The 17,432-nt window shown below is 37.7% G+C and overlaps 1 protein-coding gene across 1 annotated transcript in view; it reads left to right on the top strand.

Annotated features, from left to right (window-relative positions):
- Positions 1–15,941, top strand: part of plcd4a (phospholipase C, delta 4a) — a 37,022-nt gene extending 21,081 nt beyond the window's left edge. Inside the window, exons 10-15 of the mRNA XM_015957824.3 lie at positions 8,770–8,926; positions 9,009–9,125; positions 10,017–10,195; positions 10,301–10,433; positions 13,424–13,573; positions 14,963–15,941. Coding sequence (XP_015813310.3) covers positions 8,770–8,926; positions 9,009–9,125; positions 10,017–10,195; positions 10,301–10,433; positions 13,424–13,573; positions 14,963–15,054 — 828 coding nt within the window. The 3' untranslated portion in view covers positions 15,055–15,941. The remainder of the gene's footprint in view (positions 1–8,769; positions 8,927–9,008; positions 9,126–10,016; positions 10,196–10,300; positions 10,434–13,423; positions 13,574–14,962) is intronic.
- The last annotated feature ends 1,491 nt before the right edge of the window (positions 15,942–17,432 follow it).

Below are 17,432 nucleotides of genomic sequence, written 5' to 3' on the forward strand. Positions count from 1 at the left end.
AACTAATTAAACAAAAACACAAATAACATAGATTTACATGTAAGTAGTTTAAACAGAGTGCTGTGCTGTTTGAATGTATAAACTGAACGCCAAGAGAAATCACTAGTTTGATTTTTTTCCGTGAATAAAATAAATATGTCAGGCAGGAGCGTCTTAGGATCTGTCTGAGATCTGTCTCGGTGAGACAGATAATAGCAATCCAAAGTGCTTTTTATGTGTGATCTGACAATTGATCAACCATGGTCTTGAAAATTAAATACAGCTTAGCCGGTTAATTGCTGTGATCATAAAACACGTAAACGGCAGCACGCAGAAATCACGAGGCAACGTTTTACGTGATGTTTACTTGTTGCTATGAGTAATAAGACAGAAAAAGCCACGCCAAAATAAGTTTAGGAAGCCCACTAAGAATCGTAATAAAAGCATTTCAAATAAATACCATACACAGTTGAGGAAACGTTGGTTTGAGTACCTGATATGAAGTGGTCGCTGCATAAGCGAAAATCTTTACTCTCGGGATCCCACAGTTTCATTTTAGCCCGGTCACTAGCGTGTTTTATTACAATGATCCAATGTTTGCGGCGCTCCAGATCTTGGGGAATCCTGTAGATGGCTCATCCCCAGTGGCGGTTCTACATGGAGTTACTCCCCGGGCGAGGCCCCCTTTGAGCCCCCCCCCCCCCGACACACACACACACACCACCCCAACTGCACAAACACGCGCATGTTTTCTACAAACAGGCATGTTTTATTAGAACAACTATTGAACATTCAAGTTGCACATATTTACATTAATTACTATGAAGTTGTCAGAATGTAAAGCAACATACATTATATACTGTATCAAAATATATAGAATCAAATATACAAAAACAAACAATAACTAAATATTAAGAATATATGAACATAATATATAATAAATATTCTAAATAGCGAAAAATTTTCACACAACAAACTAAAGATAATCACTAGAGCATTGCACTTAGAACAGAAAACACAAACTAAAATTAAAACCTAACCTTGATGCAACGTCATCAATAATGTCATCATATGAAATCTGCTCCCCTACTGAGTGATTGATACTAATCAGAGCCAGGTTAGTGAGCCGCCCCTGAAACATAGTTGACCTCAGGTATGACTTGATCAAGTTTTGAAAAGCTCCTCTCAACTTGAGCCACAGTGACTGGCAGAGCAGTCCAAAAGTTGGGGTAGATCTCCAATAGATCTTTATCATGATCCAAAATATTTTAGAATTGCCTCTGAAATTGTAATTTAAACTGACATAAAAAACTGTAGACTACCAAAAAAGCCAACTTTTACAGAACAAATCATGTAAAAAATAATCAGTTTAGCCATCTGCAATAAATAAACAGGATGGTTAGTGGTGAGGGAGTTTTCTTCTGCTTGTAGAGTTGTTTTATTATTATGTGAACATGATGTGTTTGTTGTTGTTCAGGCAGGCCACAGGCTGCAGCGAGCATTTAACAAATCCTAGTTTGAATCAGAAAAAAATGATTCAAGGAATTTTTTCGAACCATTTGAATATCCGTTTCAATATTTCAGCCTTATTAGCTCTGTTAGCAATTAGTTGACCGAATTTAACTGTTAAAATCCCAGTTAACTGGTTCAAAAAATTGAAAACATGCATCATGAGAGCGTACATACCTTTATCCTTCTCCTCTTTTTTTCTTTTTTCTTTTCCTGAATTGGGAACCTGGTGGTTTTAGCCTTTTTATGTTCATCTCTTCTGTTTGGCTCTTGACTCAATAAGTTTCCTTTAGTCTGGACTAAACAATTTGACCTTGATGGGGTAGTGACCACAAACTCGTTTTGTTTTTCCTTTTTTTAATTGGCCATTTCACACAATTCAGAAAAACCTGAAAGAATGTTAGGCCTGTGTTTATGATATTATGAATGATTTGTGCGTTAAATGGAAGAACATCAAGATGTGATTGACTTTAGCCATGTTAATACAGTTGATTCAGCCCCTACCTGCTGATTTCATTTGGGAAAGACCCAGAGATGAATTCCCCCGCAGCACCCCTCCCCTTCCTCTTCTTCATACACGCACGGAGCACCCGAACCCTCTCAGTCAGCAGGAGCGCCTGCAGCTGCAGGGGGCGCCAACTTGCTCTTTCCAATCCAGACACTGTGATATGACAGAAAATAGAAAACCTCGGTGCGGCGCAGATTTCTTTCTTTTTTATTTTTTACTCAGCGCTTGTGCGCCCCTTTTGTGTCATGAAAAATTGCCGCCCCGGGCAACTGCCCTGTCTGCCCGTGCCTAAAACCGCTACTGCTCATCCCCTATGTCGTCTGCGTCTTTTCTGGCATCCTGAGGCACAACAGGAATCTACCATATTTCCCGTTTATTGAGTTTTCTGACTATAACAAATAGTCTAGCTGCGGGCTTCTGCCTGCCAATATGGCGCCGTTTCGATTTGAACTGTTGCATGCCGGGAGAAGTGACGTCAGCTCCCGGAGCTCTATAAGTACACATTATCAGAAAGAGGTTTACAGAGGTCACATATTTTTGAAACAAAGCTCTAAAAATTCTATGACTTAAGCTATTGCCCCCGCGACATGACTCCGGATAAGCGGAAGAAAATGGATGGATGGAGCTCTAAAAATGTAAAATGTCCCTTTTTAAAGAAATTATGACAAAGCAGATAATGTTTAAAGTACTTTTTTTTCTCCTAAGTGAGTAAATGAAACAAATTAAAAATAGTTAATAAAATGAGTAACCAGAAATTACTGAACTTAAAAAATGGTTACAAAAGGTTTCAGTGTTTACCCAAACAGTGTTTTTGTAAAAAGAAAGTATCACTGGCATTAAACACTCACAAAAAGAAGTCACGTGATCTTTAAGCCATCACATGACTGCTGATGTAGTTCATTTATATTGCTAGGGATAATGAGGCCCTTGATCAGTTGTTTAGGCCAATATTTAATCCAGTATCCAATATAATATACATTTGCAGAAAGAATTGCAAATGTCTTCCCTTTCTCTGTAACAAAATACAATTACTGAAACGTTTGAACGGCAGAGCACACCTGTTGTTGCGTAAGGTGATCTACCTACTTTCTATGTCATGAGGTCATAGTGCAGAGAGGGAAGTCATTACTTTTTAAATGTAGGTGACACTATACTAAACACACAACAGTACATTAAAGTATTCAAAATGTCCATGGAAGGAAAGGTACTCTTTTTTTAATGGAAGAATATGCACCTTCATTCATAACCTAAAGAAAATGTATCAAGAGTGATCTGCTTATATCTAAGACATGCTGGCCTTGGTATTTGCATTTAATTGAAGTTATATTATCTGATCCATGAATTACAAAAGGCAACAGGCTTACAGGTTATTCAACAAAAGCTGCTGAAGACTAAGGAAAACATCAAAGAATAATCAGGTCCCTCTTCTTCATAACAAGAGTAGTGGCTTGGTAAAGTTACTTCAGGTTTCAGGACTTTTGGAGTTATTAAGCTGGTTTGCTTCCTACCTGGGTCTGTTACACCAAAACATTGTGCTTGTAACCTAATCTGTTCCAGAGCTGGTTAGGTTTTTGCTGATGTGTCCCCATGTAGTCTGAACCTATCAAGTCACCCGACATCAAGCTGAATGCCAAGAATGAACAGGACACTGACTCATTGTTCCACCTTATCACGATATTTAGGGAGAATATTAAAACGCTGTTCAGAGTGGGTCAACATGGCTGAATAGTATCAATGAGGAAAACCACCAGACAACTATGAAAAGTCAACAGTGTAGATATTCAAGACAGAATGGGGTCCAACAGGAAGATGATGATCATGATGAGGCAGCACCGAAGTCTGCCTCAAACAAGTACCTTTAAAGAGTAAGGCAGTTCCTGAAGAGCCACCTGATTATTAAGAACAATGTCTAATCACAGTATGTCCTGCCAGTAATCAGATACTCCAAATGAACAACGGCCTGGCCAAAGAAGGGATAGAGTTGAATAAAATCAAGGCAAGAAATATCCATGTACAAAAGGGTCTCACCTCATGTCCAACACTCACAGACAGGATGCTAAGTACAAGGAGATATGTAACAGATTATTGAAGCATTTCCATGGACAAAATAGCAAAGATTCAATAATACATATGGAAATTGGCTACATCGATGAATTCCTGGGTGAATGTCTCAGGCATCAAAACCTTGTTATGGATAGGAGGGTCAGGAAGGACCCTACCGTGCTTCTTTTTTTGTTGGATCATACTTTAGTAACCATCCTGAGGTGTGGTTGGAGCCTGCAACTTTGCATGTGTTGGTCCTCTGGAGGGTCCTCTTCCTCCTCCTCACTGTCACTGAAGGGGCTATCATCAAGACATCTTATCAGTCTGGAGCTGGTGATGGTCCTTGTGTCCTCAAGTGGATGTAGAAGGTGTTTAGGCAATCTGGCAGAGAAGGTTCACTGGGGCTCTTAGCATTACTAGAATTTTTGTCTTTTAGGCACAAGATTAAAAAAACATGCTCACAAAAGCTTTTGTGTGCATTTGAAAGAACGTTTGTCTCTTCTTTAAATTTCATAATTAGCAGTTTGAGAACAGGTGCTTAACACAAAAGAAAAAGACTGGACACAAGACTGGATCTCAGGTTCAGTTATGAATTGCACTGCATGTACCATCGCCAATCGAGGAAGTGACTGATGTCCAGGAATCCTACCAGTTGCTAAAGAAAGGCTGTACTGAAGGACACTATTGAAACCTAAATTATTGAACAGGCCTTCAGCACGAGAGCAATATCAATCAATTTGCCAAAACAGACAGAACTCAAACTAGACTCAACCATCCCAGACAAGATCAAGATAGGGTCTACCATCCCAGAAAGGACCGAAGACGGGGTCTACCACACCAGACCCTATCATGTAAGGTCTATCAAGGGTCTATCAAAATAGGGTCTACCATCCAAGAAAGGACCCAAGACGGGGTCTACCACACCAGACAGGAATCCAAGCTAGGATCTACTATTCCAGGCAACAATAAAAAAATGCAACCTATACAAAGTCAAACTAGAGATAATTCAATATAAAAAAGTTGGAATTAAGCTGGCAAAGTATGGCATGGAGTACCATAACCGTGTCTGAAATTGTGTAGGAACACTAAGCATTATTTTAGAGTATAAGTTAAAGCCAGAGTCAAAGAAAAAGACACTGCCAAAGGTGGTGGAGAATTACATGGCTAGGATCCAGAAAGACTTCCTGATCTAAACGAGCAAACAAATGCTGGCTAATCAATGAACACTGTCAACAAACATCAGATCAAGGCTTTAGAGATAGATGTAGCTATTCCAACTGACAACGCAATCAAGAGAAGAAAGGAAGAGATGAAGTATAGAACTTGTAAATATTAAAATCCTTGATAGTGTCAGTGGTCTTTATTGTACTCAGCGTTGTGACCCACAAACTGGAAGAGTTACAAGGCCAGTTCTTTGAAATGCAACAATATTCTTGCTACTAATATTTATGCCCCACACTGAAACTAACTAAATTTCATCAGAGAATAGGTCTTTTAAACTTGCTTACTGTTTCTGTGTCTACTGCAGCCAATTAAATGTGTAAAAGAGCCTCTGAGTAGTTAGAGTCATGTTTATTGATAAGCATTTGAGAAGCATGAAATGTCACACTGGGACTTTAGTCAACATGGTGGTCAGAGGTGAGGCCAGTCGTGAGTCTGGCAGTGATGTGAGCTCTGCAATGCCCTGGTTGCTGATGTGTCTGTCTCCTTAGCTGGTGTAAAGGTGATTATGATGATGATGATGATGATGATGATGATGTGGGTGGAGGATAGAAGGCATGCCCTGGCACCTGAGTGAACCAGGTGGATCAGCTTTCATGTTGAAGGATGGCAAGCATGCATGCAGAGGTGCTTTGCTGGTTTCACTGTGCCACACCTCCGATGTGAGCAGGCATGGAAACTACCCGGGGTGCACACCAGCTCTTTTTTTCTCAACCTCGTGGTTGAGTATCACTTCCACCCATAATGGGATTTGTTTTCAGCACAAGGGTTCACCCTATCATGTTTTCGTGACTGAAATAACAATTAGCTGACGCTGACATAGTCAGCTGGGTCCACTGGTTCAAACCTTCTGTGACTGTGCAATTTTCCTTCATTTGATCATTTCCACTCCACAGTCTATCTACCAGTGAGCACTGAGGTAACATTCTTTCCTAAACAAAATAAGGTCAAGGTCAAGGTAACTATTAGTACCAACAGGTAAATTTGATTTGCCGTGTGACATGAGAATTAGTGCCCAGTTACACACACAGTCACAAAAAATACACACATCCATAAAAATATAAAAACAATACATGAATAAATAGAAATAAAATCAAGTAAAATAGCCACGCCAGACTCATTTCTCATTGAGAATTGTTACTGCCTCAGGAATAAAGCTCCTTTTATACCTCTTGGTCCTGCACTTAGGCACAATAAATCTCCGTCCTGATGGCAAATAACCAAGTTTGTCTGGACATCTCTCCCTATGTCTGTGTAACAATACTCAGAAGTGTTGCCACATTGGTTGTTTCTGGCTACCTGATTGCATCAAAATTTTGATTCTGGATTATTTAAACATGTGTCAGTTGGGTGTGAACAGCTCAAGTTGTTAGCTGTACACAGAACATTGTTTTTTACATATCCACCTGTTATAACTCTTTTTTTAATTTTACATTACCTTCCCAAATTAATCAGGGAGTGCCGATGCCTCGGTGCTGTTTTTGTGACACGTTTCACTACATTCTTACCTTACAGCTACAAATAAAAGCCCATACGAATTAGACCTAAAGACAGATTGTTTCATTGGGATAAATTACAGGAGTTTTCATAGTGACACATTTTTTGACTAAAATAAAATTAGTAAAAACCTGTAAAAATTCTCCTCATAGAAAACAATGAGATATTGCCTAGAAAGAAAACGACCTCCCCTGGAGCTCTATAGAAACATCATTCAGAGTTTTAAAGGGTCACAGGCAGCTCGATTTAAATGATGTGAAGGCACTGTGATTTTTGGTTTTGTGACAAAAAAAAGATTTGACTGAACCAGGGTCAACATTTATGTCACAACTAGAAAAAAAACTAGAGAAATCGGTTTATTTTTCCTTTATGCTAGGGTGACCATACGTCCTCTTTCCCCCGGACATGTCCACTTTTCACTCTCTGTCCGGGGCATCTGGGGGGGTTTCCTATATTGATCAAAATGTCCAGTTTTTCATCCAGGAGTAGAGATCGAGTTATGGAGGCTAGAGATCTTTCAGGTAAAGATCTAGTTTCTACCTATATTACAATATTTATGGACTCTCAGCATAGCGGGATTCTGTTGAGCGGAGTGGACGCAGAGCGCTGATCATTGGTGCGCCCGCTGCGTCCGGCGCACAATGCATTCTCAAGGTGGCGCAATAAAACATTATTATTAACACATGATCGATCATATCTGTTTATATCCTCTGGTATTCTGTCTTTAATCGTTCCTGACGCGTTCCGCTCATCATGTACTATGGTCATTTCACCTCACTGACGCAGCATCGAAACGTGCACTCCGCTTTGCGGTCAGGAGGTCCTTTTGATCTGCTTAGTTCAAAAGTTACTGATGAGGTGAAAAAGTAAGAAGCCAAGCAGCAGTTTTTCTGGAGAGTTTAGAGGAGATGCAGGAAGATGAGAGACAGACAGACAGGACAGTAAAATAGTTAAATAAAAACAAGAAAACAAAGCAAAGTGTTTGAAAGTAAAATGTAGGTAGATTTATCTCTACTATACGTTTATACCTGTATAAAACAATAAGTTATACACATGTAATATTTATACATCTGATACAATTCAGATCACCTTCAAAACTCAGTCACACACCCAGGGCCGTTTCAAGGCGTTTTCGGGGCCAAGGCAAAACAACCTAAACACGTCAGACATTACTGACATGTTCTAATATTGTCAGGCGTAAAACAAAATTGTCGGGCACGCCGTCTCATCTGCTTCTTTTCTAAACTCACACACATCTGTCAGTAACAAAACCATATGAAAGCCACTTTTTGTGGATTCTCTGAAAGTTTCCATGGAGTCCATGAGAAACATTTTTTTTCATTGACCCGATCGCCTAATCTCGCAGCTGAAACAAGCAACCTTAATAATCTGTGCAGAGGAAGCTTATCGATGCTGTAGTAAAACAAAAGGTATGATCATTTCTTATTAATAAAATGTTGATGCAGCACTAAAGCAGCCGAAAAATTAGATTTTGCAATAAATATGCTAAATATTTACATATGAATTGTTATAGAGCCTTTTTATTGGCAGAATCTGATATTAATTTTAGCTTTTCGCCTGGGGAAATAAATGGGTCCCAACATGGTTTGTATGGTTTTGCCATAGTGTGACGTAGGGCTGGTCAATAAATCGAAAATATATCGTTATCGAAATTTCTGACTCTTATCGAGATCATTTTTCCCATGTCAATGAATTTGATAATAAAAAAAATGAAAAGATGTGTGTAGGTTGGCGTGAAAATGTGACTCAAGGTAATACATGTGACAGCCCCATCTAGTGGACAACTTTTGTTTCTGTGCATACCTGTAGTTATCATCCAATTATCATTATGGAGGTGAAATCCTCAATATATCGTGATATTGACTTTAGGCCATATCGCCCAGCCCTAGTGTGACGTCATCGGTAGGGACAGATCTTCTGTCCTCTTGTTTTGGAAATGGAAATATGGTCACCCTGATTTATGCCCTATTTTACGATTTGTTTTTCTACAGAAATCAAAGCAGCGTTTGTCCAAGGAACTGTCAGACTGTGTTGTTTACTGTAAAAGCGTCCACTTCATAAGCTTCAGACACTCCCAGAGCCACTTCAAGTTCTACGAGGTTACCTCCTTCACGGAGTCCAAAGCCCGTAAGCACTTACGAGAAGCTGGTGAGTGCAGTTGTTTCTATTTTTGCTTAACAGAAAGTTAAATATTTTGCCAGTTAATTTTATCATATCATTCTCATTTCAGGAGCAGAGTTTGTGTGTCATAACTCCCGGCAGCTGACCAGGATTTATCCCACTGGCTTCCGAACAGACTCTTCCAATTTTAATCCTCAGGAAATGTGGAATGCTGGATGCCAAATTGGTGACTGTAACTTAATTAGTTACATGTTACTCTCTTTTATAGCTTGCCTTTTGCATTACCAAAACTTTGTGTTTTAATGTCACCGTTAGTCCTGAATTGAACTCAATTTCGGAGGATGACAGTTTTTTCTTTAAAGGGATATTCCACCCCTAAGGAAATGTAGTCAGTTGCCACATTGCCCAGAATTAGAAAAGTGGGGTTACATTTTTTTTTCAACCAGCCCAGTAATTCTCCCAATCTGGCAGTATGGTTGCTTTAGCAGGTGAAGGAGGAAGTACTTGTAACAAAGATGGGGCAACGCTGGTAATATGGACCTGGACCTGCAATTAACAGATAGACTTCCAACGTTTTTGGACCTCACCTGTGATATTTCTTAAACGATATTCCCTCAGTAGTTTCTGCTGTTTCACAATTCTTAAAAGTTCTGTTTATAAAACATAGTCAGCTTCAGCTAGCATATGACTGCAATTTTGTTGCGACCATTGCAATTCAAACAAGATAAACTAGATTTATATCCCATATATCAGAAAAAAACACTTGTAAAACGCCCAATGGGTTTCTGAGCTAATAATATCCTTTTAGTGTTTTACCTGCAGAAATGAGCAGTGATAGACAAGAATGTTTTAAAAGTGCATGTGAAAGCAAGATGAGAATGTGCTCAAGGTTTTGAAAACAAATTCACTTGTAGGCAGTTTAATATCTTTTCCTTTTTTGTTTTGTTTTGTTTCTTTTTTTTTACTACTTCTAGTTTCTGAATGGTCATTTAGTTAAAATCTACTCTATGTTGGTTGGATTTTCCCATGAAACTTCAATTCAGTTCTTGGTACATATTATAAAATTAGATTTACATGATTTCAAATAAAATGATCTATTTTGTACTTTCCTACTCAGTTGCTCTGAACTTCCAGACTGCTGGGGAAGGAATGGATTTGAACGATGGGTTGTTCAGCCAGAATGGCCAGTGTGGGTACGTCCTGAAACCCAGTTTCATGAGAGACAATGAGAAACGTTTTGACCCTGACATGCCACAAAAGCGAGATGACTACCAACCAGTTGTCCTCACCATCCAGGTAGAAATCAAAACAACAGGATTTTTTTTGATGAAGTTTCTTCAAGTAGTCGTCACTGGTGGCTTCATTTTTACTACATTTGATCTTGTTTCTTGAATCTTGAAGGTGATCAGCGGCCAGCAACTACCCAAAGTCAACATCAAAAAGGACTCAATTGTTGATCCACTGGTCAGAGTGGAGATCCATGGAGTTCCAATGGACCAAGCCAAGCAGGAGACCAGATATATAGAGAACAATGGTATGAGACAAGTCTTTGCACAAGCTCTGTACACTTTAAACAAAATTACGGACTTTACTGGATACATATGTAGTTATTAAAGTAACATGGGTAAAGTAGCATAGATTTACTGAAAATCTGACTACCGTAATTTCTGGACTATAGAGCACACCTCAATATAAGCCGCACCAACAAAAAAGGTTTTCTACACACACACACACCACACTCAAATACAAGCCGTGGCGCAGCAGTCACATGCAGGTCTCCGGCGCACAGCGCATGTATGGCCATAACATAAGATAATTAGACAGAAAGACGCTACACAGAGGTGTTTTGTTGTTGTTTTAATTCAACAAAACAAATTTTAAACACGGTTGAACGTGCCTGCAAGTTTAGAAAAGAAAACAGCACTGATAGCATTCATATTTCTGGATGGTTATAAAATAAAAACAGAACTGACACGTTATTACCGGTAATTTGCATGCATGTTTAGAAGAAAAGAACAGCGCTGACACAGCATTAATAAGCCCTGGATGATTAGAAAATAAAAACTGCACACAAAACATGCCTGGTTAGTAAATAAAACACACTTGCCTACCAGAAGAAGTCATTCGCTCTCATCTTACTCTTGCGCACTAAAGCCATTAATGTCCTCTTCTTCAGTGTCGGAGTTGAACAGCCTCAGAAGAGCTTCGTCACATACCTTTTCTGTGGCGATGTCCGTGTCACTGTCATCATCCCCGGGTGAAGCTGGCTTGAATGAGTTCTGCCGTCTCCAGCGCCGAACCATGGATTCATTCATGCCAAGCTTACTTGCGGCAGCACTGTTTCCCTCCTTTACTGCCAGATCGATGGCCTTCGACTTAAATGCGGCATCTTATGAACTCATACGTGTAGTTACCATGATGAGGGGGTATGGATTTGAAAAAAAATTCTTCGTCGTGCCGGCTGCTTGCATGTGCTAAATTAAAATGAGCACTTTCTTTGATTTCCACTTTTGACTTCCACCTGTTTCACTTTCTGCTAAAGCGCCCCCTGGCAGGTGAAGGAAAATCTTCAGTAAAGCCGCACCTCAGTATAAGCCGCATAGTTCAAAGCGTGGGGAAAAAGTAGCCGCTTATAGTCCGGAAAACACGGTAGTTGCATCAAAGAAATATTTTATTCATTTTATAGAATGTTTCTTAAGAAATGTAGGCATGTCCCTGTGGCCCATTTCAGGAAAAGAGGGAATGTCAGGCAACTCCAGATCCAATGTTGAAAATTAGATCAGGAGCCAGATCAAATCCATTTTCATGATCTATCAGATTGTACAATGTATGCAGCATTGTCAGATAAAAGCAGAGAGAATCATTAAAGATTTTGAAATGAAACAAAATGCAGAATGTCAGCTTTAATTTGGGGGGTTTTACATCCAAAACACTGTGAGTGGTGTATAAATTACAGCAGTTTGCATATGTGCCCCCAACTTGTTAAGGGACCAATAATAATCATAACACAAACCTTCAATTTTTAGTACTTAGTTGCAAATCCTTTTCAGTCAGCTACAGTCTAAAGTCTGGAGCACATAGACACACCAGACTCTGGGTTTCATCTCTGGTGATGCTCTGCCATGCCTCTGCTGCAACTGTCTTCAGGCCCTGCTTGTTCTTGGGGCATTTTCCTTTCATTTTTGTCTCCAGCAAGTGAAATGCATGCTCAATTGGATTCAGGTCAGGTGATTGACTTGGCCATTACATAACATTCCACTTCTTTGCATTAATAAAAAAAACTCTTTGGTTGCTTTTGCAGTATGCTTTGGGTCATTGTCCATCTGCACAGTAAAGTGCTGTTCGATGAGTTCTAAAGAATTTGGCTGAATATGAGCAGATAATGTTGCCCAAAACACTTCAGAATTCATCCTGCTGTTTTAGTCAGCAGTTACATCCCAAACAAATACAAGACTTTGGCAGTCATACATGCCCACGCCATGATACTACCACCATGTTTGGTGAAATGCTAACAAACATAAGAAGTTCCTTTTCTTCTCCATACTTTTCTCTTCCCATCACTCTGGTACGAGTTGATCTTGGTCTCATCTGTCCATAGGATAATGTTCCAGAACTGTGAAGGCTTGTTTAGACGACGTTTGGCAAACTCTAACATGGACTTCCTGTTTTTGAGGCTCATTAATGGTTTACATCGTGCGGTGAACCTTCTGTATGCACTTTGGTGAAGTCTCTTGATTGTTGACTTTGACACACATACACCTATACCTCCTGGAGAATGTTCTTGATCTGGCCAGCTGTTGTGAAGGGTGTTTTCTTCACCATTTCTTCGGTCATCCACCATAGTTGTTTTTCAGTTGTCTTTTGGTGTTACTGAGCTCACCAGTGCATTCCTTCTCTTGAAGAATGTTCCAAACCGTTGTTTTGGCCACGCCTAATGTTTTTGCTTTCTCTCTGGTTCATTGATAGTGACAGCTCTTTGGATCTCTTCTTGAGAGTTGATAGCAACAGATTCCAAATGCAAATAGCACACCTGAAAAGAACTCTGAACCTTTTATCTGCACATTGTAATTGGGATAATGGGGGAATATCACACACTTGGCCATGGAACAGCTGAGTAGCCAACTGTCCCATTACTTAACAAGTGAAAGACACATATGCAAACTGCTGTAATATCTGTACCATTCACCTGATTTGGATGTAAATACTCTCAAATTTAAGTTGACAGTCTGCAGATATACATTGTGTTTGTTTCATTTCAAATCAATTGTAGTGTTTAGAGCCATACATGTTTGAATTGTGTTGATGTCCCAATATCTATGGACCTGACTAATTCACCTTTTAAGTTGAATTGCTGAAATAAATGAACTTTTGCACCTGTTTTCAGCATAAGTGTTTTTACGTTAACTCAGAACAGACAAACAATGTTCCGATCTAGATGTAAAATGTCAGATGATGCTTTTTATTTATTTATTTATTTATTGCTTTTTTGTGAACCTGGAGTCACTATTTTGGTATTTTTTACAGGATTCAACCCAGTGTGGTACGACACTCTCCACTTCACGATCCATGCCCCTGAACTTGCTATTGTACGCTTTGTTGTAGAAGATTATGACAAAACATCAAAAAATGACTTTGTGGGGCAATATACCCTTCCTCTTAGCTGCATGCAGCAAGGTATGGTCTTTTTTCTACCGGGGAACAGCTGTACTGTTAGATTAGCAGCATTTTTAAAGGATATGTAAAATGTGTGTTGGGATTTTATCAATATTTCTATTTTATATGATTCACTTTCATTGCAGAGATTTTAGGAAAACAAAAAACTTGCAGCTACAATGGCAAATCTGCAAAACAAACAAGCTTAAAGTGATAGTGTGTAGTTTCCCTGGCAGGGGGCAGTACATACCTAAATCATTGCAATCAAGCATTATTTTTTGTGTTCAAATAAGATCTTACCAACGGATGGCCATTAGGGTCAAAAATCCCTGGGAGTGCAACCTCCAGAAAAATAACAAGAACATCAGATTCCCTTTCATCCCTGGCAATGAGTGAAGAGGTAAATATGTAAAGCAACAATATTTATTAATAGTGACATTTTTGTAACCATTTGTTACAAATCAGTAAATGCATTTGTCCTCACAGACTTCCGTAGAAGGAAACATGACATCCAATATGGTGTCACCCAGAGACTTAGAACTGGTCCATGTGTTTTAGACCAGATTTGTACGGTTATATGTTCTGAAACTGCCAATATTTTTCAACAACTGGGCATCTTTTAATTCATTTACTACAACATTTCATTAGATATTTCCAGAGATTAATGGTAAAAAATTACAAATTGTCACTTGAAAGCATTTCTTAATGCCTTTTAAAAATGTTCTAACATAGTATAGAAATAAATGTGTTGTGGAGATTTAAAAATAATTAATGAAGTGGCTCTCTCGAATTTGCCCACCACACATCTTCATTTACCTGTGTCCTCCATTCATTACTCGCTCGCGTATTTAGCAACAGAACACTGGTGTGAGAGGTTCTCCACTCACTAATATCAAAGGAGAAACAGCCGACTGCTACCAATTCAACTTTAGGACAAACTACAAGAGTCCCAAAAATAAAAACACCATTTGAAGTCACTGACAACAAAAGACATTTGGAATGAGAAAGTGGCAACTGGTGTTTAGCTCTGTCGCATTTCCTCTGGCGTTGGGTGTTCTGGGAACAGGCGCACATGGCTTAGGGATGAAAACAAAAGTTCTGTTAGATGGTGAGAGTTCTGTGACTGTGTTATGTTTACTGTTAGCTTGTTTAGCAGATTTGCTATTGCTGCTTTAAAAAAAACTTTACTGCATCCAATTAAATGTCTTCAAAATACCAAATTTAGTATTTCAGCCCACTTTTTTTTCAGGCAGGTTTTTTGTAGTGATTTTGTTATTGTTAGTCTGGCAAATATGTTTACCGAGCTGTGTAGAATAGGCCCTTGTTCATTTTGGTTTTTTGTTGTTGTTAATAATAATAATAATAATAATAATAATAATAATAATAATAAACATGGTTGTGTGTTTGCAGGATATCGCCACATTCACCTTTTGTCCAGAGATGGAACCAGCATTTCTCCATCATCCTTGTTCGTTCATGTCAGGATCAAAGATCTGGAATAAGTTTCCACACACCCACCAGATAGAAAGAATATTACACTTTCATGTACAAGACAGAGGAATTCTACCTTCCTTGATAATTACTACATCAGTGAATTGATGCTATGCCAAAATTAGAGCAATTCTAGAAAAGTTGTGCTTTGACTTGTTTCCTTCTCTTCTGTGTATTTTGTGTTATTTATTTATTGTGACTTCAGTGTACCCAATCAATTCTGGCATGCGATGCAATTTCTGCTGAAGCATTGTGTTGTAGATGAGAATGTGCCACTAAAGAGTTATGTAAAGATTCTGTGGAATTTCTTTTTTTTTTCCTTTTGTTTTATTTGTTTTTAACAGCCAGCACCTGACTAGGTCTGTCTTTATTCACAATGGACATTTTCTTGGATTGGGAGTTCTGATTCTGATGAACTGTCAGTAATAAGGATTACTATTTCATTTCCAAAATTTACCAGATTGTTTTATCTAAGACCCAAATGGACAGTATATTTCTTGTGATTATGTGTACTTCAGGAACATGTTTTATTGAAAATACTGCAATGGATTTTTCATCCACAGTTGAAGCAAAACACTTCCACAGCAGTTTGAGTATATCTATCTATCTATCTATCTATCTATCTATCTATCTATCTATCTATCTATCTATCTATCTATCTATCTATCTATCTATCTATCTATCTATCTATCTATCATCTATCTATCTATCTATCTATCTATCTATCTATCTATCTATCTATCATCTATCTATCTATCTATCTATCTATCTATCTATCTATCTATCATCTATCTATCTATCTATCTATCTATCTATCTATCTATCTATCATCTATCTATCTATCTATCTATCTATCTATCTATCTATCTATCTATCATCTATCTATCTATCATCTATCTATCTATCTATCTATCTATCTATCTATCATCTATCTATCTATCTATCATCTATCTATCTATCTATCTATCTATCTATCTATCTATCTATCATCTATCTATCTATCTATCTATCTATCTATCTATCTATCATCTATCTATCTATCTATCTATCTATCTATCTATCTATCTATCTATCATCTATCTATCTATCTATCTATCTATCTATCTATCTATCTATCATCTATCTATCTATCTATCTATCTATCTATCTATCTATCTATCTATCTATCTATCTATCTATCTATCTATCATCTATCTATCTATCTATCTATCTATCTATCTATCTATCTATCTATCTATCTATCTATCATCTATCTATCTATCTATCTATCTATCTATCTATCTATCTATCTATCTATCTATCATCTATCTATCTATCTATCTATCTATCTATCTATCATCTATCTATCTATCTATCTATCTATCTATCTATCTATCTATCTATCTATCTATCTATCTATCATCTATCATCTATCTATCTATCATCTATCATCTATCTATCTATCTATCTATCTATCATCTATCTATCTATCTATCTATCTATCTATCTATCTATCTATCTATCTATCTATCTATCTATCTATCTATCATCTATCTATCATCTATCATCTATCTATCTATCATCTATCTATCTATCATCTATCATCTATCTATCTATCATCTATCTATCTATCATCTATCTATCTATCTATCTATCTATCTAATTGTTTTTTTAATCATTTAAATTTCAGTCTGAACATAACTTATTGCTTTCAAAAGGAATTGTGCAATAGTTCAATATGTTTCTATTGTTGTATGAAGAATGCTTCACTTAAAGTGATCATGGCTGTTTTGGCATCAGCCACACTTTCCATGAGCTGTGGAGGTAGTCCTCAATTCTGTTTATGTTATCCAGCTTGGCCTGTTTGATGACCTATTGCATTTGAACTGAAAAAACTAAATTTTATACAAATTTTTACATTAAAATTTATACTGTCTACATATATCATAATCATCAAAGGTGTTCTCTTGTTTTCCATGAGTGTCTGGTGACAGATGTGGCAACTGAGAAAACCCCTCTATGTGTACTTGTGATTTGATTACAAACCTGTTTGTATAAATGTGTTTTGATACATTTCTTTTGTATACAGACATGCATATTATAGCTCAATGAAGATAATTAACTTTGTTATTTATTGGATAACACCCACTGCATTATCACTTTCAGTTGAAAATAAAAGACTTCCACAAAGTAAAAATAATCATTTTGATGATTTGGTCTTCTTCTGGTGGATATTTGAGGAAAGAATATTGAAAGAAACAAAATCTTGCAGATGTTTGTTACTGCCTCCATGCAATAGGTCTATTGCTCTATGGTGTGGTTTTTGTCAATCTTTTTTTTTTTTTTTTTACAATTGTGGAGGCCATTGTGAAATTGGTTTGCTTCAATTAGAGTGGAACTTCCTGTACAA

This window comes from Nothobranchius furzeri, chromosome 3 (genome assembly GCF_043380555.1).
Source record: "Nothobranchius furzeri strain GRZ-AD chromosome 3, NfurGRZ-RIMD1, whole genome shotgun sequence".
Lineage (NCBI taxonomy): Eukaryota > Metazoa > Chordata > Actinopteri > Cyprinodontiformes > Nothobranchiidae > Nothobranchius > Nothobranchius furzeri.